This window comes from Numida meleagris, chromosome 5 (assembly GCF_002078875.1).
Source record: "Numida meleagris isolate 19003 breed g44 Domestic line chromosome 5, NumMel1.0, whole genome shotgun sequence".
Classification (NCBI taxonomy): Eukaryota; Metazoa; Chordata; class Aves; order Galliformes; family Numididae; genus Numida; species Numida meleagris.
In genome coordinates, this window is record NC_034413.1 from 32,497,296 (window position 1) to 32,516,692 (window position 19,397).

General features: G+C 54.6%; 4 protein-coding genes across 6 annotated transcripts; 3 read left to right on the forward strand and 1 right to left on the reverse strand.

The window, feature by feature from the left end:
- EIF4EBP2 (eukaryotic translation initiation factor 4E binding protein 2) lies at positions 1,202-2,810 on the reverse strand. The gene is made up of 3 exons (XM_021399353.1): positions 2,650-2,810; positions 2,271-2,444; positions 1,202-2,195 (listed from the first exon to the last, which is right to left on the reverse strand). Exons 1-3 carry the CDS (start codon positions 2,786-2,788, stop codon positions 2,164-2,166), a joined length of 345 nt encoding a protein of 114 aa, XP_021255028.1. The 5' UTR covers positions 2,789-2,810; the 3' UTR covers positions 1,202-2,163.
- LRRC20 (leucine rich repeat containing 20) lies at positions 2,846-5,789 on the forward strand. The gene is made up of 5 exons (XM_021399352.1): positions 2,846-2,933; positions 3,103-3,238; positions 3,394-3,543; positions 3,936-4,103; positions 5,515-5,789. The coding sequence occupies exons 2-5, from the start codon at positions 3,157-3,159 to the stop codon at positions 5,664-5,666; spliced, it is 552 nt and encodes a 183-aa protein (XP_021255027.1). The 5' UTR covers positions 2,846-2,933; positions 3,103-3,156; the 3' UTR covers positions 5,667-5,789.
- NPFFR1 (neuropeptide FF receptor 1) lies at positions 5,925-10,594 on the forward strand. Of its 2 annotated transcripts, XM_021399348.1 has the most exons (4): positions 5,925-6,471; positions 7,368-7,658; positions 8,515-8,614; positions 8,966-10,594. In XM_021399348.1, the coding sequence occupies exons 1-4, from the start codon at positions 6,438-6,440 to the stop codon at positions 9,738-9,740; spliced, it is 1,200 nt and encodes a 399-aa protein (XP_021255023.1). In that variant the 5' UTR covers positions 5,925-6,437; the 3' UTR covers positions 9,741-10,594. The 2 variants fall into 2 exon arrangements, with proteins under 2 accessions (XP_021255023.1, XP_021255022.1); XM_021399347.1 differs by having other exon boundaries at positions 5,925-7,658.
- On the forward strand, positions 10,841-19,318 carry PPA1 (pyrophosphatase (inorganic) 1). 2 transcript variants are annotated; one of them, XM_021399350.1, is made up of 11 exons: positions 10,841-10,995; positions 11,128-11,192; positions 12,598-12,651; positions 13,161-13,280; positions 14,430-14,516; positions 14,814-14,940; positions 15,730-15,857; positions 16,700-16,785; positions 16,997-17,066; positions 17,974-18,013; positions 18,969-19,318. In XM_021399350.1, the coding sequence occupies exons 1-11, from the start codon at positions 10,932-10,934 to the stop codon at positions 18,998-19,000; spliced, it is 873 nt and encodes a 290-aa protein (XP_021255025.1). In that variant the 5' UTR covers positions 10,841-10,931; the 3' UTR covers positions 19,001-19,318. The 2 variants fall into 2 exon arrangements, with proteins under 2 accessions (XP_021255025.1, XP_021255026.1); XM_021399351.1 differs by lacking the exon at positions 18,969-19,318 and adding an exon at positions 18,335-18,962.

The window sequence follows — 19,397 nt, forward strand, 5'->3', positions numbered from 1 at the left end:
GAAGGGGAGGAGCCGGGGCCGCGCTGCAGCCCGCAGGCCTTGGGGACGGCACCTTTCGGGACCCCATAGCTTATTACAGCCCCTTGAGATCTCCCTGGCACTTTGCAGCCTCCAGATCCAGCCCCTTTCCCCTCAGGTCCTCCCAGTGTGCAGCAGCCCCCAGCCCCCTTAAGGACCCCATAGTGTGCAGCAATCCTCCAGCCACAGTTCCCATCCCTTGGGGATGCCCTGGCACATTGCCCCCAAACACCCTACAGCGCCCAGCACATTCATAGGATCGAATTAGTGAGCCATAGAGGCTGGAAAAGACCTCTAAGATCACCCAGTCCAACTAAGCCACATCCCCATTCTCTCCCCCCATGCCCCCATCACCTCCTGCACCCATCCCCATCCCAGCAGCAGGAAGCCACCCAGCTGGCACGTGTCCTCCCAGATGCCCAGAGCCAAGCTCCGCAGGCATTTGTCTTTCTTACATAACCAGACAATCCACCTGAAGCACGTCGGTCCCATGAGGAGTACTCTGGAGCCTTCCCTTTTGGAGACCTGAAATGCCCTGGCCCTGCCGCAGGCACCGCCAGCACAGTGCATAAATATTTACAGAAGCCCAACAGGCCAAGGGAAAAGGGAGAAGGAGCGGGTCGGTGTCACCAGGAAGAAGGGAAAGGAATGTAAACGCAGCCCCGAGGCAGCCCGAAAATGGTAAAGGCTGGGGAGCAGGGTGTGCGAGCAGCCCCGATACTGCGGAGCACCGAGGGCATCCCCCTGCCTGCGGGAACCTGAGCTTTGCAACGGTTCTGCAGCCCCCCAGCAACTCAGGTTTGCAGGCTGGGCTATCTGCGCTCCTTCCCTGCTCTATCAAACCTTTTACCCTCCTCCCTTTATTACTCTTCTTTTGCTTGGCAGAACCGGGAGCCGGTGCAGGCCTCTGAAGCACCTTTGCACCACGTCCATCTCAGCACTGCATCTGGTTTTGGAATCCACCGTCAGAAAAATAACATTTCAGATCTTTCTGGAACAGCTTTTTGACAGAGCACCTCATGGTCGTGCCATCTGCCGGGACATCCCCAGCGGGACTTTCCTTGGTAGATCTCCAGCTGCACATCCTGGAACCTCCATACCCTGCAGATGCTTCTCTCCTGCAAACACTCTGCTTTAAAAGAGCGATTGCCACGGGGTGAAGGCCAAAGAAACCCCACGCGTGTCGCTGTCATAGAACCAAGATCTTTATTGACCTCACTGTAACAGCAACCGCCGGTGGGAGCTTTCCTCCTCCCATGCAGGAGATAGGAAAACCAAAAAACCCGCCGACAACCCTGAACAGCAGAGAAGTTGCCCCGAGACGCCGGGCACTCCTTGCTTTTCAGCCAGAATCCCGTTTAAAACAAAAACAAAAAGAAGAGAAAAATAATCAGTAGAAAGTCGTAGAAACGTCGTAGAAAGTCGTAGAAAGTTCACTTTGTCCTTGATTGTTTTTATTCTTGGCTCGGAGAGCAGCTGTCCCGCAAGGCACTGCGCGGCTGATGGCCACCGCCTTCCCCGCGCCACGCTGCGTCCCCCGGCTGCTCTGGGGCCGCGCTGGACCCCCGAGGGCCAATGTTTTAAGGAAAAATATATTTCTCTCTATATAACATATATATCTGTGTGTGTGTCACAAGCACTCAGCCGCACGCGCACCGTACTTCCACTCGCACTCGCTCGCTCGCAGCGTCCCCCAAGCACCTGGCGATGAAGCCCACCCCGAACCCCACGGCACAGAGAGGGGTCCGAGGGAAGGGACGCTGCTGCTCGGCCCTCCCTTCTCCCTGCATTGTGGCTGTCCCTCTTTTTAGTACCAAAAAATGGAAAACTGAGGGCTCTGTGCCATGTGCGGCCTCGTAGAAATTGGGAGCCCAGGTGCTGGACGGGTCTAACCTGGACCCAAGAGTTTGCATTGCACAGAGGTGCTGGTGTCTCCCCGCTGCTGCTGAAACGTCCCAGGGAAGGCCCAGGATGGGAGCCTGGCGGCCGGCACCTCCATCTCCAGGCGCTGTTCCTTAAGACTAGTTATGGGAAGGGGACGGCGTGGGGCGATGCGGTGAAAGACCCAAACGAAACGGGAGGGAAAAAAACAAAACAACGGACCAATAAACGGGGCAATGGCGAAGGAGAGCGGCGGGCGCCCGGTCAGATGTCCATCTCGAACTGCGCGTCGTCCCCTGCAAGAGACACCAAGGGAGGCACGTGGGCATCCCACGGCTCGGGGACACCCCGGGGGGGGGCCGCCCGCTTACCGGCCGCTGGCTTGCCGTCCTGGTTGCTGGGGCTGGCGGGCTCGGCCTTGGGCTCGTCGCCGGCACCGGGGCTGGTGACGCCGGGGATGTCGGGCAGCTGGCACGGCGGGGTCTGAGCCATGGGCGAGTTGCGGCGCTCCAGCAGGAACTTGCGGTCGTAGATGATGCGGGTGCCTGCGGCGGGAGGGCGGGGGGACGCGTCCGTGTCACCCGGGCGCTCCGCCCCGCGGCGTGCCGCCCTCGGGGACCCCACCACCTCCTCGAGCCTCCCCCGCCCGCAGCCTCACCCCCTCCAGGCGGCACGGCCTAGCCTCCCTCCGGGGCCCAGCTGCGGGGAACGCCGAAATCCGGGGCGCCGCTGAGGGCTGCACGCGCTTACCTCCCGGCGTGGTGGAGAAGAGCGTGCCGCCGGGCGTGGTGCAGCAGCCGGGCGGCAGCGCGGCGGCGTCGCCGTGCGGCGCGGGGCGGGCGGGGATGGCGCGACTCTGGCTGTGCTGGCGGCCGCCCGCCGACGCCATGGCCCCGCGCTATTGTCCCCGCGGGGCGGGGCCGCGCCATCCCCGCCCGCCGCCACACGTGGTCCGGCGGGGAGGAGGGTTCCTGGCCGCCACCCGGGGGACCCGAGTTCGGCTCCCGCCGCGGGGAGCGGCGCCACGTGGCTCGGTCCGCACGGTTTTAGCTCGGACGGGAGGCTGCCGGACAGCCCTCGCCCTCCCCGCCGCCCCACGCGAAGCCCCGCTCCCGCGGAGAGCCTCGTGGATCCCGCGGAGCGCGCCCCCCCTCCCCCCCTCCCCGCCTCGGCAGAGCACATGTCCCAGCGCTTTATTTTTAGCAGCGGGGAACGCCGCCTCCGCCGAGCCCGCGGTGTACCCCCCCGGCCGCCCCCATGCAGAGGAGGATGGGCGAGGCGGTGGCCCGCGTGGCCAGGAGGGTGAACGAGACGGTGGAGAACCAAGGGGACACGCTGGGTAAGGCCGCAGCCTCAGCAGGGTTCCGCGCTCCTCCGTCCCCGCGGCACGTCGGGGTGCGGCGGGGTTCCGCCGCGCAGCGGGGCCGCGTGTTTGGCAGCCCGGGGCCGGGCGCTGTGCAGCTGCCCGCGCCGCTCACCCGGCTGTCCCCGCAGACCTGGCCGACTGCAAGCTGGTAGCTTTCCCCGCCGGCATCTACAAGGCGGTGCGCAGCGTCACGCAGGGCATCCACCGCATCTCGCTGGCTAACAACGAGCTGAAGGCTCTCGGCGCCCGCTTCGCCACCACCTTCAGCCAGCTGCGAGGTAAGCGCGGGCCGGCCTGCGGGCACGGGGGCACTGAGGTTGGAAAAGCCCTCTCAGCTCACCCAGCACACCCCCACCTGCCCACACCCCTCAGTGCCGCACCCCCACGGCTCTGCAACACAGTTGGTGGGGGGCAACCAGCCCATGACAGGGGAGTTGGAGCCCAATGATCTTTAAGGTCCCTTCCCAGCCCAAGCCGTTCTATGATGCTATGACACTGTCCAGCGCCTCAATGTCTTTCGTGTAGTGAGGAGACAGCCTGTCAGCACGCTACCAGCTTAGAGCACATCCATGGTACATACAACTCCGCACAGCAGCCCTGGCTGCTGCAGGAGTCCCTCATTGGGAGCTTTGCTGCATAGAATGGAGGGTCAGCATTGTTCCTTTTCCAGAACTCAACCTGGAGGGCAACCTCCTGCACCGTCTGCCCCAGGAGCTAGGCTCCCTGCTGCACTTGCGCACCATCAACCTTGCCCGCAATAAGTTCCGGCACTTCCCTGAGCCCCTGGCAGCTGCCCCCGCGCTGGAGAGCATCAACCTGGAAGGGAACGAGATCTCAGGTGAGAGGGAGGGGGCTGGGGAGGAAAACTGGTGGAAGTGACCGTATTCCTTCTCACTACCCCTCCAGGCTCCTCCACTTGATGGCTCACAGCTGTATCTTCTGGGACCATGATGGAGTCCACTGGGTTACTCTAGAGCCTCAAAGGCTGAGCTTTCTATATGGTTTATGAGCTTGCATTTATATCTTCTTCCCTATGCACAACAGCGAAGGAGAGTTAAGGAGAACTCCTTAGCATGAGCTTAACCAGCGCAAGTCTTAGTTTTCCCTAATGGCCATGCAGGCTTTGAGCCCTCTGCCTGCTGCTATGGCTGGTGGAAGACCAGCATCGTTTCTGTGTCTTTGAAGATGATGCTGAAGCACCTGAAGGCTCACCCTGGTGCTGTTATCTAGCAGCCTGCACACTTCCAGCCAGCGTACCATGTCTTAGAGTGTGGAAATGATGGTGGGCTGGTTTGGCCGCCTTTTATAACTCAGGACCCAGGTTGCACCACTCAACTCCATAACAAACTGAGGATCTTGCTCTGGACAAAGGCACGGCAGTCTACAGAAGGTGGATGGAAGTTGGCTGGTGGTGGCTTTGCAACATGAGGTTTTGATGCTGCCGTCCCAACCACATGTGGTTCCTGGTTCTGCCTGTTCCCTTCTGCTCCAACGGTGGCGACAAAGCTGCTCCCAAGGCCGAACCAGGTTCAAGATATCTGCTGGAGGGGGCCTCAGTCTTCTGGGGAAGCTGAGCCACAGCTCGAGGCAGCGGGTGATGTTCTCCAGGGAGATGGGAGGATGAGCAGATTGACTAGTGCCTGCCTGGAGCCCTGGGCTCTGGAAGGAGTGCTTCCAGCCACCCCTTTCATCTCAAGTAGCTCTTAACCTGCAGAGTAGTGATGCATATATTAACGTCAGGGCTCTTAACCCTTTCCCTGCTCCTTGCAGTGATACCACAGCAGTATTTTTCATGCTTAAGGGTGATGCCACCGTGCAGCTGCATGCTCCCCAACTGGACCGTCATTGGTTTCTTCCAATGCCTGCTGGCTCCCCAGCAGCCTTTTATCCCAGTGAGCAGGATTTTTTCACTGTTATTATCATATTCAGATCAGAGGAAAATTACCGCTGGCTTTAATTATGAAAGAGGCTTCTTGCTTTCTTTCTTGCTGTGTTTTAATGCCTGTTATCTCCTTTCCACCCGTTCTGCTTGGGAAAGCAGGACAAGGAGGGGGAGCAGCTGGCAGCAGGGTGCAGGCGGCTGTAAGCATGGATGCTGCTGCTGCTCCTTGTCGCCCATGCATATTGCCATAAGCAGCACTGGGCTTTGCAGCTGCATTTAACCTGTTCTATTTTTATTGTTTGTTTGTTTGTTTTTAATAAAAACACCCCCTTTCCCCAAATCCTGTCCCCTTTGCTCCCTCTTGCAGAGGTGCCAACAGAGGCACTGGCCACCATGTCCTCGCTGCGGAGCCTCAACCTGCGTGCCAACCCTGTGTGCCCTGCTGTACGCCTGCTCGTCCAGCCCCTGGTCCCCTTTGAGCTGCTGCTGTCACCTGAGGGCAATGTCCCCACAGCCTGACATGTCCCTGCTGCCCGGCGCCTGGAGGAGTGCCCCATGGCCCAGGAGCTCCCCATGGCTTCCAGCTGCTGGCACAATGTGCCCAATGCCTGATTAAATGTGTTATGTGCATTGTGTTCTCTACGTTGATGGATTATTGGTCGCCAGCAATGGGCTGGAAGAAGCCTGAGTCCCCACAGAGTCCCCATGATGGGCGCACGTGTGTGCACGTGTTCAGGGTGGTGTCCCGGGGTCTCCCTGTAGCTGCAAGGAGGGTGCCAAGAGGATGCTGGGGGGGCTGCAGGAGGTGCTGGGGGGCTCTGAACAGGATGCAGGGGGGTCACAGCAGGGTGCTGCAGGTCGTTAGGAGGACCTTTAGCTCCCAAGCACTGGAATGTAGCAGGGAAAGCTTTCCCTGTGTCCTCTGCCAGAAGGAAGTATGCTGGGGGGTTCCCCCAAGGGGCCATGGGAAGCCCACCGCTACGCAGGGCAGCATGTGACTCCTGGACTTGCCTTGCCCTACAGACCCAGGTGTGATATAGTGGGGGGGCAGGGGGACCCGAGCACCCAGGTGACCACATCTGCAGTGCTGGGAGCGAGCAGAGCTGCTCCGGCTCCATCCCTGCTGAGCTGCCTGTGGGTACCCCGGTATCCATGGCAATGGGAGGATGCTCCCCCCCCCCCCCGCCCCGGAGCTGCTGCCGCATTCGCAAGCAGTGGTGACGACTGCACAGGAGAAATGCTTAGCGGCGGGGACCCCCAGCTGGAGGAGACCTCCTTCCCCACCTCGCAATGCAGGCGCTGCAGTACCTGGAGCCCAGCGGGGGTGAGTAGCAAAGCAGGGATCTGTTTTCCTCCTTTCATTGCGGTTTTTCCCTCCCCATCAACCCAGGGATGTCCCCACCGCCGAGGCGTCCCCAGTGCAAGGAGGATGTGTCCCCATCCAGCGCGGAGCCTTTTATTCCCACCTCTTCTTCCAGCTCCCTCCCGGAACATCCTCTAATTTCTCACCCAGCAATGCTGCAAGAGATTGCAGCCCAGGGAGATAAAGTCAGGCAAAGTTTTGGGCTTTATATAGGTATCAGGCAATGCTGCTGCAGGCTCTGCTGCTGCCCAGTCCAACATTTCCCTTCTCCTGCCTGAAAACTGCAGCCAGTGAGCATGCAGAGTGAGTCTTCCCCTGCTCAGCAGCCTCCTACATCCCTGCCAGGGACCAGTGTGTGAATCTGTTCCCCCAGTAGGACTGCAGTAGCAAAATGACGTTCCCCCATCCAGCAGGAGCTCTCCTGGCCACAGGTAATTATAATGATTATGTATAATTAATACTGCATGTGTAAGGAGAGCACAGGGGGTCCTCCTTCCCAGACACTCCGCATGCTCCTGTACTGACTGTGTGGGAGTCCACGCAGATGCATCTCCTGCATGGACTGAGCACTGTAGTGCAGCAGGAGATGGACTTCTCACCATGCCCTGCTTTCCTTGCGTGATCCCTACAAAAACCCCATGAGAACAAGATGTCTGCTGGCTGCCTTTAACCGTTCATCAGAAATTAATTCTGAGCTTTGAGGAACATCCACACCGCAGAGCCACCCCACCTGCTGAGCTAACCCAGCCCCATGTGCTGGAAGCAGGGACATGGCTGGGGTTCCCCACTTCCGAGGGCATTAGGAAAAGAAGGCTTCATCCCCTTCCATCTTCATTTTTCTGCTCTCCCTTCCTCAGACCCCTCCAATGGCAGCTGGGCTAATGCCAGCGAAAGCCACCTCCTGAAGGAAAATTACACCTTCTTGGCATACTACCAGCACTCCTCGCCCGTGGCTGTGATGTTCATCCTAGCCTACACCTTCATCTTCCTCATGTGCATGATCGGCAACATCCTGGTGTGCTTCATCGTGGTGAAGAACCGCCAGATGCGGACAGTCACCAACATGTTCATCCTCAACCTGGCCATCAGCGACCTGCTGGTGGGCATCTTCTGCATGCCTACAACCCTAGTGGACAACCTCATCACGGGTGAGCAGGGCACGGGGTGAGACATGATGGGGAAGGGAAGTGTTAGGAGATACCATCCACCTTCTCCTTGCTCTGCCTAGGAGGCCGCCTCCAAAACTCTTGCCCATTTTTTCTGCTGAGTTCAAGGAGGGTGGCAGGTGGGCATTCAGCCATGTCTGATGGAGGTTCAAAGCCATAACACTGCTTTGCATTATATTGAGTGGAACAAGCCACAGCCAGGGCAGAGTATTTATGTATTTATTGCCATGTGCAATTTATTAATTGTAGCCTCATGCCCAGGCAAGGCAGGGTGTCACTTCCTCCCATTTCCAAGGGGCTACAGGGTGTTTTTCCACTACACCATGTTTCAAAGGAAAAAAGGGTTTTGGTGGCGTTGTGGCCCCATGATGTCATCTGTGTCCCAATGCTGTGCCACACCTGCAGATACCTTAACAGGGAAAACAAATTAAAGCCCAGCTGATTGAGGACCCAAAGGTCAGTCCCTCTGATAACAGCTGGAGTCCAACAGAAACACAGCAGAAAAGGCGAGGGGCAGGTATTTGTGATGTCACCTTGCTCTATAACCTTCTAGAAAGTGTAATACACCTCTTCCTTTTTTTTTTTTTCTTTTTTTTCCCTGTACTGCTAAAGTCCATTTTATATACTGCTAAAGTACATCTCTGTATGAATAACCATCAAAAAATACAGCTCCCCCTGCTTAGGACCAGGATTTTGCATCACACGGTGGATGGGGACATCTAGAGGGAGTTGCTGATTGACGCTGATAAGCCAAATGTGTTCAACCTCAGGGGTGATGTGGGGGGACATGGGGACAGGGGCTAGCCTACTACTCCCAACACTCCCTCTGTGCTTGCAGGGTGGCCCTTTGATAATGCCATGTGCAAAATGAGCGGCCTGGTACAGGGCATGTCAGTATCCGCCTCTGTTTTCACGCTGGTGGCCATCGCGGTGGAGAGGTATGTTGGGATGGGGGGATCCTGACACCTCATCCTGCACGGTGTTTGAGCAGCTCAAAGCCGTGGAGGTCTCCCAAGGCTGAGGAGCCCTCCCAGTGCACGTAACCCTCCTGTCCCACCACTGGGTGCTGGCCACCTTCCCTCCTTTGGGGTATCCCATTGTGGGCATGGCCCTCTTCCCAAACTTGGACACCATGCAGCACCACGTCCCCACTCTCTTCACCTATCAAATTGCCCACAAAGATGTGGTGATGGTGAACAGGAAACTCAAAGAGCCTCCAGGTCAAAGCCATGCCAATGCAGCTGGCCACCTCTTTGAGGTGTGACAAGGAGATCCCACCAACCCCACAGGTTTCGCTGCATCGTCCACCCCTTCCGGCAGAAGCTGACGCTGAGGAAAGCCCTGGTGACCATCGCCATCATCTGGGTGCTGGCCCTGCTCATCATGTGCCCCTCTGCCATCACCCTAACGGTCACCAGGGAGGAGCACCACTTCATGGTGGACACCTACAACAACTCCTACCCCCTCTACTCCTGCTGGGAGGCCTGGCCTGAGACAGAGATGAGGAGGATCTACACTACCGTCCTCTTCTCCCACATCTACGTGGCCCCCCTCGCCCTCATCGTTGTCATGTACGCCCGCATTGCCTTCAAGCTCTTCAAGTCGGCAGCACCCGCCCGCAGCACCCGGCCTGAGGAGCCTGAGGGGAGGAAGGTGTCCCGTAGGAAGGCAAAGGTCATCAACATGCTAATCATCATGGCCCTCTTCTTCACCCTCTCCTGGCTGCCCCTCTGGACGCTGATGCTGCTGACTGACTATGGGCGCCTCAGTGAGCGCCAGCTCCGCCTGGTCACCGTCTACGTCTTTCCCTTTGCCCACTGGCTGGCCTTCTTCAACAGCAGCGCCAACCCCATCATCTATGGCTACTTCAATGAGAACTTCCGACGGGGCTTCCAGGAGGCCTTCAGGGCCCCTTTCTGCTCGCCACCACACCAACGGCACCGTGGGCCCTATGGTGCCCGCAATCGTGTCTTCACCCAGCCCCAGCCCAGTGACTCGCCCCCACACTCAGAATCGAGGCCACTGGCATCCCGACGGGCTGGTGTCCCTGCATGGAATGGCTAAGCAGCTGTGGCCACCAGCTTGCCTGATAGATATGAGTCTAGGTGGGGACCTTGTGCATGGCACTATGGTGGGGAACAAACCCTATATTGTTGTGGTTTTGGGGTCTTGATGTGATCAGTGAGTGTCCAACCCTAGAGCTTGTTGAGGAGTTGAGGCGAATGGGGATTGGCAAAGTCACTGAAATAAAGGCACGACCTGCTGATGTCATGTCTCCAAGTCCACCCTTTACCCAGCCCCTGCCAACCATTATGGGGTGCACAGCAGTGGGAGAGAAGATCCACATGTGGGCTGCTCTAGTATGGAGCAGTTCCTGGGCCATGCCGAGAGGAACTACACCACACTGTTGTGGCCCTGTGGTGCCATACCAAACTAGGCCATATCATGCTATCCTGCTGTGCTGCTACTGGACTGTGCCATGCTCTTGGGGCCTTGGTGGACCACACAGTCGTTGCCATGATGTGCCAGATCACACCACGCTGTTGTGGCCTTGACGGACCACACCATGCTGTTGCATCCATGCTGGACCCTAGCATGTTGGTGTGGCATTGGTAGACCCTGCCACCCCATGCTGTCATGGCCATGTGGTGCCATGCCACGCTGAACCATGCCGCCCCATACTGTTGTGGCTAGGCAGTGCCATGCCATGGCGGACCATGCCATACCATGCTAGACTTTGGCAGACCACGCCACCCCATGCTGTTGTGGCCACATGGTGCCATACTGCAGTGCGACCATGCAACATTATGCTGCAGTGGCCATACGGGACCACATAATGCTGTGGCAGCCTCAGTGGCCCACATGCTACAAGCCAACACAGCACCGTCCCATCCTACCCACAGGGGCCCAGGCCGTGCTATGCCGGCCGTGCTATGCCACCCACGCCCTGCCAGCCCACGCCACAATGTATGCACACGCCACCCTGCGCCACGTCATGCTACCGTGCAACGATGGGGCACGAGGACAGCTCTTTGCGCCTGCGCGGTGGGCTCAGGGGCGGAGCTCTGGGCCGGAGAAGCGCGGCTAGATACTGAGCGAGCGGGGCTATGAGCCATAGGGGCGGGGATAGAAGCAGAGGGGGGCGGGGTTCTGTGCCTCAGGGGGCGTGGCTATGCGCAGAGGGGCGTGGCTCTGGGTGCGGGCGGTGGTGGCGCCTGCGCAGTGAGCGGAGCGGGCGGCGGGGAGCGTGGTGCAATGGCGGGGTACAGCGTGGAGGAGCGTGCCGCGCCGCACAGCCTGGAGTACCGCCTGTTTTTCAGTGAGTGTCGCTGGCGCCGGACCCCGGCTCCTTATATTCTCTCTCGCATCCTCTCCTAGGCCCTTTCCCGGGGCGCTCACCTCGGGCGGACCCCAGGGGCCGCCCCGCTGAGCGCCGTGCTTTGCCTTGCAGAGGACTCGGCCGGTCGGTACATCTCCCCCTTCCACGACATCCCGCTGTACGCGGACGCCGGCAAGGTGAGGGGGCCGCTGGGGTTTAGAGGTAGGGGGTGGTTGTGGGTAAGGCAGGGGGGCTGCAGAGCTGAGGGCGCCCTGCAGAAAGCAGTTGGAGCCGCCCCGGTGTTGCTTTTGGCTGCTCAGAGGGGGAAAGGTGGATTGCCATCAAGGACAGCGGTGCACCGGTCCTCAGAAGCAGATACAGTGCCCAAAAGGTCCTCAGAGCAGGAAAATTCGGGTGATGCCACACTCTGCAGGTGCGAGCGAAGCAGAGTGGTTGCAGGGGTGAGGCGATGCCCGTGGGCTGTGCAGGGGTGTTTCTCCCTTGGCAGGTTTGTTAGCTGCAGTGGGCAGCAGCGGGCTGTCTTGCTGCGTCTCAGCTCCCTGATCTTTCTTTGCAGACCGGTAAGCCAGAGGGGATTACTGCAGGGAGCTTCTCCAGCCGTGGGCTGGGAGGTGCTGACCTCATCTGTGCCTCCTGTCTGAGGGACTGACCTTGGGCCGCCCGCCGGGTGTCTCGCCCAAGCCGGGTCCGTAACTTGAGGCACTGGGGGAGTAGTGAGCAGAGCCCCAAGTCGTCCTCTGCCTGCCCAGCCAGGCACCGCCACCTCTTCCTTCCCTCCAGCCATGTGTAACCAAAACTATTGTATATCCACTTGCATTTTAATTGCATGTGGGAAGTGAGCCCCTGCAATTGAGGGTACGCAGTGAACTTGTTAGGAAGGGGTGTGAGCAAAGTCGGTGACATAATCACGCTCGTTACACAATAGCAATCTAATTATGGCATGATATTGCCCATCTTGTATTACCTTTGCAATGCTAATACTGCTTAACCTGGGAATTAGAAGCCTTGTGGATGCTAAGGAGTGAGATTTGACTGTTTATTAAAAGCCGTAATCTCTTCTACTAGCAAATGTTAAGGTTCAAGTGTGAAACAGCTGTTTTTCCTGGGAAAGAAGGACCGAGTCCCCTCAGCACAGCTGGAGCCAGGAGTCACCCATAAGTGAGATGCTGCATGGCGTGGCTGTGTCACCCCCACAGCCCTATCCCTGCACACCCCACAACCCCAGAAGGTCCCCTCTTATGAGAGGAAGGGGCTCAAACACCTGGGAAGTGATGTAAGCCTCAGCATTGCACTTGCACGGCTGTCGCTGATTCAGTTAAGCTTCCTGTTCTGCGGAAGGGTGATGCAGACCTTCCATCTGCTGCCACCTGGGAACATCTGCAATCTAGGTTATCTTCATGGGATTAACATTTGAGCGAAGATGTAATGGACTGGACTACAGGACTTCTATCTAGAGTATTGAGATTGGCACTAGGGAAAAAAAGCCTAAAGTTCTGTTTTTCACACTTATTTACACGTGTGCCCTACTTTGAAGTGTGATATTGAGGTTCTGTCTGTTCACTCATGTTTTGCTTTCTTCAGAATGTGTTCAACATGGTCGTGGAAGTACCTCGATGGACAAATGCTAAAATGGAGGTAACTATATTACGGTTCCTGTCTGAAGCGCTTGAGCTGAGCAGACTGCTAACCCCGGGCTTTGCCATTTCTCCCTTTCTCACCTCTGCCTTCCAAAAAATAGCATTTCTGGCTCTGTAACTTGAAAGTTGATAATTCAGCCCTGATAAATAAGGCCTTTCAGAACCTGCTGTGCTGCAGGTTTCACATCATGGAGGCTCTCTAGTTGTAATTCTGGCTTCTCACAAATATTTGCTTGATGCCCTAGAGCAAAGGCTGAGTCTTGTAGAACTTGGAATCATTTAGTGTTGTTCTGAAAGCAGCATCTGACAGGTGTGAACGCCGAGCGTGGTTGTGAGGCTGGTAAGCCTGCTGTGGAGGCTCTGTCCCAGGAGGGGCAGCAGGAAACTGTGTTTGCCTCAGTGTGGGCTCCAGGCTCTGCAGCCTGTGGGTTAGCAGTCAGCTTTGTGGAAAAAGCCACTGCTTTCCTAGAGAGCAAAGTGCAGAGATTTATGTAACTTCTCTTTCAGATTGCGACAAAGGATCCCTTAAACCCAATTAAGCAAGATGTGAAGAAGGGAAAACTGCGCTACGTAGCTAATGTGTTTCCCCACAAGGGCTATATCTGGAATTACGGTGCTCTCCCACAGGTACTGGATGTGGCTCATTCTTTGGGTGGTGAGGGGGCGTGCCTGTGTGTTTCTCTGCCCAACACCATTTCATGAGCAAACAGAGTCTAATGTGGAACACTGCATCTGCAACTGTACATATAATTCTGCTAATGAGGAGAGCCTGTCGAATGAGAAGTTATGTTTTCAGGTAGGAATCTCTGGAGGCAGGCTTGTAGCTAGCACTGTAAACAAGCTGTTGTGATAACAAGCGGCTGCTGCTAGTGAAGTGCCAGCTGTGTCACTCCCCACCTTGACTTTGGCCATGGAAACTGGTGTTCGCTTTTGGGCTCAGGAAGCGGTTGCTGCACAAGGGAGCTGAAGGCTGGCAGTGGGTGTCTGGCAGTTCAACACGCTCGGTTCCTGTCTGGTGAAGCACTAGAACCTAAAGCTTTAAGCTACAGTACAGGATCTAGGTGTGTAGCCCCCCGACTGGATCTTCTCGAACACCCCAGTGAAGTGAGTTAGCAACCAGTGAATTGTGTCCTTTTGTTCCTGATCAGAAGTGTGCTTTAAGCAGCTGTTGTTTTCAGAGGCGCAGCTCCAGTACCTCCTGGAGCCTTGTTGTCCCACTTCAAATGCTTGCTGCTCCTGCTGAGATGCAGAAGGACACTAAGTAGCATAGTTCTCACGTTCCCACTTCTGCTCTGCTGTCTTCTGCTGCTTAACTGAAAGGAAGCAATACACCCGTCTGTCTTCTACCTCTGTTATCTAGGGTTCAGGAAACTTCTGTTAAGAAATGAATAGGTTGTGGGACAGGCAGGAAGCCAAATCAGTGAGTATTCTTTATAGATGTGAACTTCGCCTTTTTGCAGCCGTTTAACTTGAGAGGAAGTCTGAAAAGTTGTTGAAGGGTTTTTCAGTGGGAAGGATGGGAAGGTTTTTCAGTGGCAGGATAAGAACTTTGACTTGGCTTGAAACTGCATTCACAGGCAACCATAAAACAGTAATGCAATCATTAGATGTAAAAGCAAGCGTGAGGTGGACCATCATCTGTATCTTTAAGGCAATTGCATGGGTGAAATAAACCTGCCTTTTGCTTCTTTTTGAAACTGAGTCCCCATTTGGCATGTGGTGAGATCTGCTTGTTTTTTCTTTTTTTTCTTTCTTTTTTTTTTTTTTTCCCTGTAGACTTGGGAAGACCCGGGCCATAAAGATGAAAACACTGGCTGCTGTGGAGACAATGATCCAATTGATGTGTGTGAAATTGGAAGCAAGGTAATACGTTCAGGAGGGTAGCTGGGTGTAATTAGTGTCTCTGAAGTCAATTGTTCAGAGTCATTATTCATTTCTTGCCACCAGTATCATAAGAATGTGATGCTTCTCTTCTGGTGTCTCTGGAGATTGTTGATGAGGTCTTACAGAGCAAGCCCCATGAGCTATGGCACGTGAGCTGCTGATAAGGGACAGCTGCCTTTGTGGTATGGGACTGCTTGCTGTGCTCTGACAGCTCACGCCAGTTCCATTGTGCATTCTTTAGACGTGTTGGTACAGAGGAGTTCTTTGTCCTTGTAGGTCTGCTCACGAGGAGAGGTGATCAAAGTGAAGGTGCTGGGCACGCTGGCACTGATTGATGAGGGAGAGACAGACTGGAAGATAATTGCTATCAATGTTGAAGATCCTGAAGCAGAAAACTATAATGGTAGGTAACAGGAGGGAGGAGCACATCTAATCCTTCCCTTCCTCCCTTGGGTGCCTGCAGGAGGCTTTCGGGTCAGTATATAGACAGATGCAACACAGACCATGGCAGGAGAATAGGGTGTTATGCTCTAGCAAAATGTTATAGTACTCTTTATCACAAATTGAGACCTTTGCATGGCAGGGTGCAGTGCTGTAATGTGATGGAAAGTATAGCAGTAATAGCTGAGTGGTACAATCCTAGGCTGTAGCAAATGAGAACAAGCCCAAATGCAGCAGCCATGAATACAGAAACAAAAGGAAAGAAAACTGCTTACCTTTGGAAGGCTTTTAGTAGGCAGGGATCTCCACTGCCAACCCTTAAATGAGGTCTGGGAAGGGGTGGATCCTGGCTCCACCCCTTCAGTCACTCAGGTGCATTTTTTGCACCTAAGCTCCCCTGGGTTGGCCCTGCCTTCATACCAGGTGCTCAAGCACTGGTTCAAGCTATGACTTGGCATTTCCGCTACACAGGGTATCTTGAAGAAAAGGATGTCTTGTGAGTGGAAGGAAGAGAGATGTTCAGCAAGTCTCCCATTAAAGCTGTTTAAATGTGTCCACGTGACTTTGTTCTGAGAATGAACTGCTAAGTCTTCTCGCTATGCGCAGGCATTCAGGTTGTGTTTGTGCTGGAACCTGTCCGGGGTGGTGCTGGGGCTATGTCAGGAAGGGCTGAAAGAGCTCAGAAGAGTGGGACAGTAGCAGAGTAACTTCTGCTGTTGGATCTGGCTGACCAACCTTTCTCTCTGGCCAGATATCAATGATGTCAGAAGGATGAAGCCCGGATACTTAGAAGCTACGGTGGACTGGTTTAGAAGATATAAAGTACCTGATGGAAAGCCAGAAAACCAGTTTGCTTTTAACGGTGAATTTAAAGACAAGGTAGGGTCAGCACTGGGAGTTGTTGCCCTGCTACGGATACTGTCAGTCTGCCTTCTGGGTGATGTTTACACTAGATCACTTCAGGGCTGGCAGTCTCCGTATCAGAACAAGAACAGAAAACGGGTTTATTTGCTCCTAACTGGAGGAAAGGGTGCATGATGTCCCTCTTTGACGTGCAATAGGCTGCAGTGGAAGGAAGCCAGGAAAGGAGGGAGGCAAAGTTGGGAGTTAAAATATTTCATCATTTCAGGCCTAAAGAGTGTCATTTCAGGCTTGTCAAGTGTTCCCTGGTGCCCTTTGAGTAAGGGCTCTGCCTCACCAGCGTGATCCCTTTGTCTCTGTTTCTTCTCTGTGCGTGGTCAAATAACTTCCTGCTCCTGAATGGGAGCTCTCTTATAATCTTGTGTCAGGTTGGGTGGACTGGGACATCTCATGGCCCCTCAGCATGGGCAAAACTAGAATCAAGGCAGAAGGTAGCAACAAGGATCCTTGTGCATGTTGCTGCAGTGTTTTACTTGGCTTTGTGTTGCGTCAAACCAGGATATTTACTGCTGGCCTTCATGCTGGGACAATTGTCTGTGCTTCCGTCTCCATCTGGCCAGTTAACACTTGAGTATATACTGCTGCTTTAAAGGAAAAAGAGCTGTGCTGTGGTTGGAAGCAGACTCCTTTTCAAACAGTTACAAGCCTAGATTAGCTGCAGATCTCTTCCTGTTGATATGTACATCTGTTGAATGATCCGCCCGGAGTGGAAGGAGGCCTTTTATTGCATGGAACTCGGAGTCTAGAGAAAATTGAGTGCTTATGCCTAATGCAAAGTTTGTTCTCATCTTCAACTTCAGGATTTTGCAGTGAACGTTATCGAAAGCACGCATGAACACTGGAAAGCTTTGATAGCTAAAAAAACTGACGGAGGAGAGATCAACTGGTAGGTTAATGCTTGTGTTGCTATACTCTGTCCATTCCCAGAAGCAACAAGAAATTTCCTTTTCCATCTAACGACATGTTTTCTGTTAGCTGCTCACTGTCTCTGCAGGCAGCTAGGCGGCTACAATAATGATTCTTGGTATTCCATCATCTAATGCTCTTGCAGGATAGGCTTGGCTTCTGTGTCCTCACAAGCAACCTTTCTCTTCCAGCACGAATCTGACGGTCTCGGGCAGCCCCTTCTGCTGTAGTCAAGAGTGTGCGAAAGCTACTGTGGATGCAGTAAGTACAAATGGATGTGTCCTATCCCCAGCGTCAATGTTGGGCAAAACAGCGTGATTTGTGTGGTACCATAAACCCTCGTCTTTGTGTGAACAGCACTCTGTGTGCTCAGAACATTTTGGATGACTGAACGCAGCATGTGTTTCTGATTAAATAAGATGGACGTGGTGCAAGTCAGACATTCTTCCAGAGGCTTCTCCTCACCCTTAGTCATCTGGGAGAAGGAGTCCAAACCAGGCTTTGTGTGAAGGGCTGCATTTCTGACCTGTAGCTTGGCTGTCAGCTGCTCAGTGTGTGTTTAAGTATTTGACCTTTCACAAGCTTCACAGTACAGGTCACCCTTTGAGATGAGAGAGCCTAATTTCTGAGAGACTCACAGCCAGGGACCCTGCATTTTTCGCAATGAAAACCTTGAAGTTCCCAGTTTAAGTACCCTTATTCCAAGTCAGGATTTGACTGAATCTCCCTAGGCTTATGAAATGTGCTGGCAACTAGAAAGTGGTTGGAGGGGCAGCAAGATCAAAATAGAAATATTGCTTCAGTGCATGGAAACATGACTGGAAACAAGAGTCTCTCCTTAGATTTCTGTCACAGTCATCTGCTTAACTCTTGGTTTGAAGGACTTGTGTCTTCTGGCCCTGCAGTATGAGGGGGGCAAATGTCTGCCTAGAGTAGAGCACCACTGGCATGCAGAGCATGGAGGGGAGGAGGCTGTGCAATGGCCAGGCTCATCTGAACATGAACTGGTGTATTCCTTCATAGCTGGCCAGCCCTGGCAGCCACAGACAAATTTATGTGGCTCGTGTCTTGAACTACGCTCAGAAGAGATTTGTGTAGCCTTAAGTGTTTTATTGTGAAGTTAGTCTGCACTAACAGCTGCTATCTGCTCTTCCACTTCTTGTTTCAGGCACCACCGTGTAAAGCTGCCAACCCAATCCCACCTGAAGGTAAGTTCCCAAACACACGTTGCATTCTGATGCAGGGTGAGGACTTCCTCAGGGGAACCGTCAGTAGGAAAAGAAGGATTATAACTGACGGCTGTGGACCTTGTCAGACCTATCTTGTCTCAGTAATGCTGTTCAATTGCCACATCACTTGTACTGGGGCCTTACTTCCTCGTTGTGGTACATGAGGCTGGGATGTGAGCGGGAGACCTGGGATACCACTTTTCTCTGGAGGAAGTTTGATCTGTAGCAGTCCCTCAGTTAAATAAGATGGACTAAAGTGCAGTGGTAGCAGCAGTGTTTTCGCTTCTTCCTCTCTAACAGGGTTTCATCAGTATCATCAGTCCAGGTGAGGTGAGGAAGGAAAGCACTTCATCTCCACAACGAGGGGCAGAAAATGGCCATGAATGCAGTGCTTCAGCTGCTTCTGACAGGGGCTCTGTCACTAAGCAAGTGGCAACTGCAAGCTCGTAGCAAGGTTTTCTGCATGTCTGGACCTGGTCTGTAGTGCAGTGCACAGCTGCATAGGAAAATGGCAAGTGTGGGACAACTCCTAAGCTGGATGAGTCAGATGGGTGCGAGGTAACCTGTGCTGCCAGCCCCTTGGCAGAGCCTTGTAGCTGCTCCTCATGGCCAGCTGAGTATGGCTGGCTTCCTCAGGGCAACACTGCACGTAGGGCACGTGATGCAATGGGCAGGAGCTGGTGCAGAGTGCTGAGCTCGTGCTGAGCTGGAGGTGATGCATACAGCACCATGCGAGCCAGCTTTGGGCCAGCCCACACTTGAATCATAGAATCATTCAGGCTGGAAAAACCTCCAATCACCTCACCACCACCACCTCCTTTCAGGAGTTGTAGAGAGCGATGAGGTCTCTGAACCTGGTGTTCTCCAGCCTGAACCATCCTGGTTCATGGGGTGGCCGTACAGGACTAACCCTGCTTCGTTCTGCCCCATGCAGTTGACAGGTGGTTCTATTACCAGAAGAACTGAGGGCTGCAGATGGCCAGTGCAGCAGCTGTGACCTTCCCACCGTGGAATCACCATGTGCAGAGGTAGCCCGGAAGAATAGAGCTGGTGACAGTGCAAAGACCTTGCCTGTGACTTACACCAATTAGAACGGCCCGTCTAGCCATGACACCTGGTCTGTCGGGTCTTGTGGAGGCTAGAAGATGTTATTTGTAAATCAAAAGCTGCTGCTTATGTGTGGTCTCGTGGTGTTTCTTTAACTGTTAGCACCCGTACGGCTTTGTGTACAAAGGCTCACCCGGTACGTGTGCTGGATGTTAGAAATAAAACTACTGAACTCTCCTCTGTGTGTCCTGTGCTCCTTTCCCTGCTGCGAGGCAGCGGGGAGCTCGTTGCGGGGGTACCGGCGGTGCTTTGTGGG

Coding starts and splice junctions, on each gene's coding strand:
- EIF4EBP2 (XM_021399353.1), bottom strand. CDS start 2,788: ATGGCGTCGGCGGGCGGCCGCCAGCACAGCCAGAGTCGCGCCATCCCC. Junction 2,445..2,649: donor CTTCTCCACCACGCCGGGAG/GTAAGCGCGTGC, acceptor CTCCCGCCGCAG/GCACCCGCATCATCTACGAC. Junction 2,196..2,270: donor GGACGGCAAGCCAGCGGCCG/GTAAGCGGGCGG, acceptor TGTCTCTTGCAG/GGGACGACGCGCAGTTCGAG.
- PPA1 (XM_021399350.1), top strand. CDS start 10,932: ATGGCGGGGTACAGCGTGGAGGAGCGTGCCGCGCCGCACAGCCTGGAG. Junction 11,193..12,597: donor TGTACGCGGACGCCGGCAAG/GTGAGGGGGCCG, acceptor TGCTTTCTTCAG/AATGTGTTCAACATGGTCGT. Junction 16,786..16,996: donor GACGGAGGAGAGATCAACTG/GTAGGTTAATGC, acceptor TTTCTCTTCCAG/CACGAATCTGACGGTCTCGG.
- NPFFR1 (XM_021399347.1), top strand. CDS start 7,262: ATGTGCTGGAAGCAGGGACATGGCTGGGGTTCCCCACTTCCGAGGGCA. Junction 7,659..8,514: donor AGTGGACAACCTCATCACGG/GTGAGCAGGGCA, acceptor CTGTGCTTGCAG/GGTGGCCCTTTGATAATGCC. Junction 8,615..8,965: donor GTGGCCATCGCGGTGGAGAG/GTATGTTGGGAT, acceptor CCAACCCCACAG/GTTTCGCTGCATCGTCCACC.
- LRRC20 (XM_021399352.1), top strand. CDS start 3,157: ATGCAGAGGAGGATGGGCGAGGCGGTGGCCCGCGTGGCCAGGAGGGTG. Junction 3,239..3,393: donor GAACCAAGGGGACACGCTGG/GTAAGGCCGCAG, acceptor CTGTCCCCGCAG/ACCTGGCCGACTGCAAGCTG. Junction 4,104..5,514: donor GGAAGGGAACGAGATCTCAG/GTGAGAGGGAGG, acceptor TCCCTCTTGCAG/AGGTGCCAACAGAGGCACTG.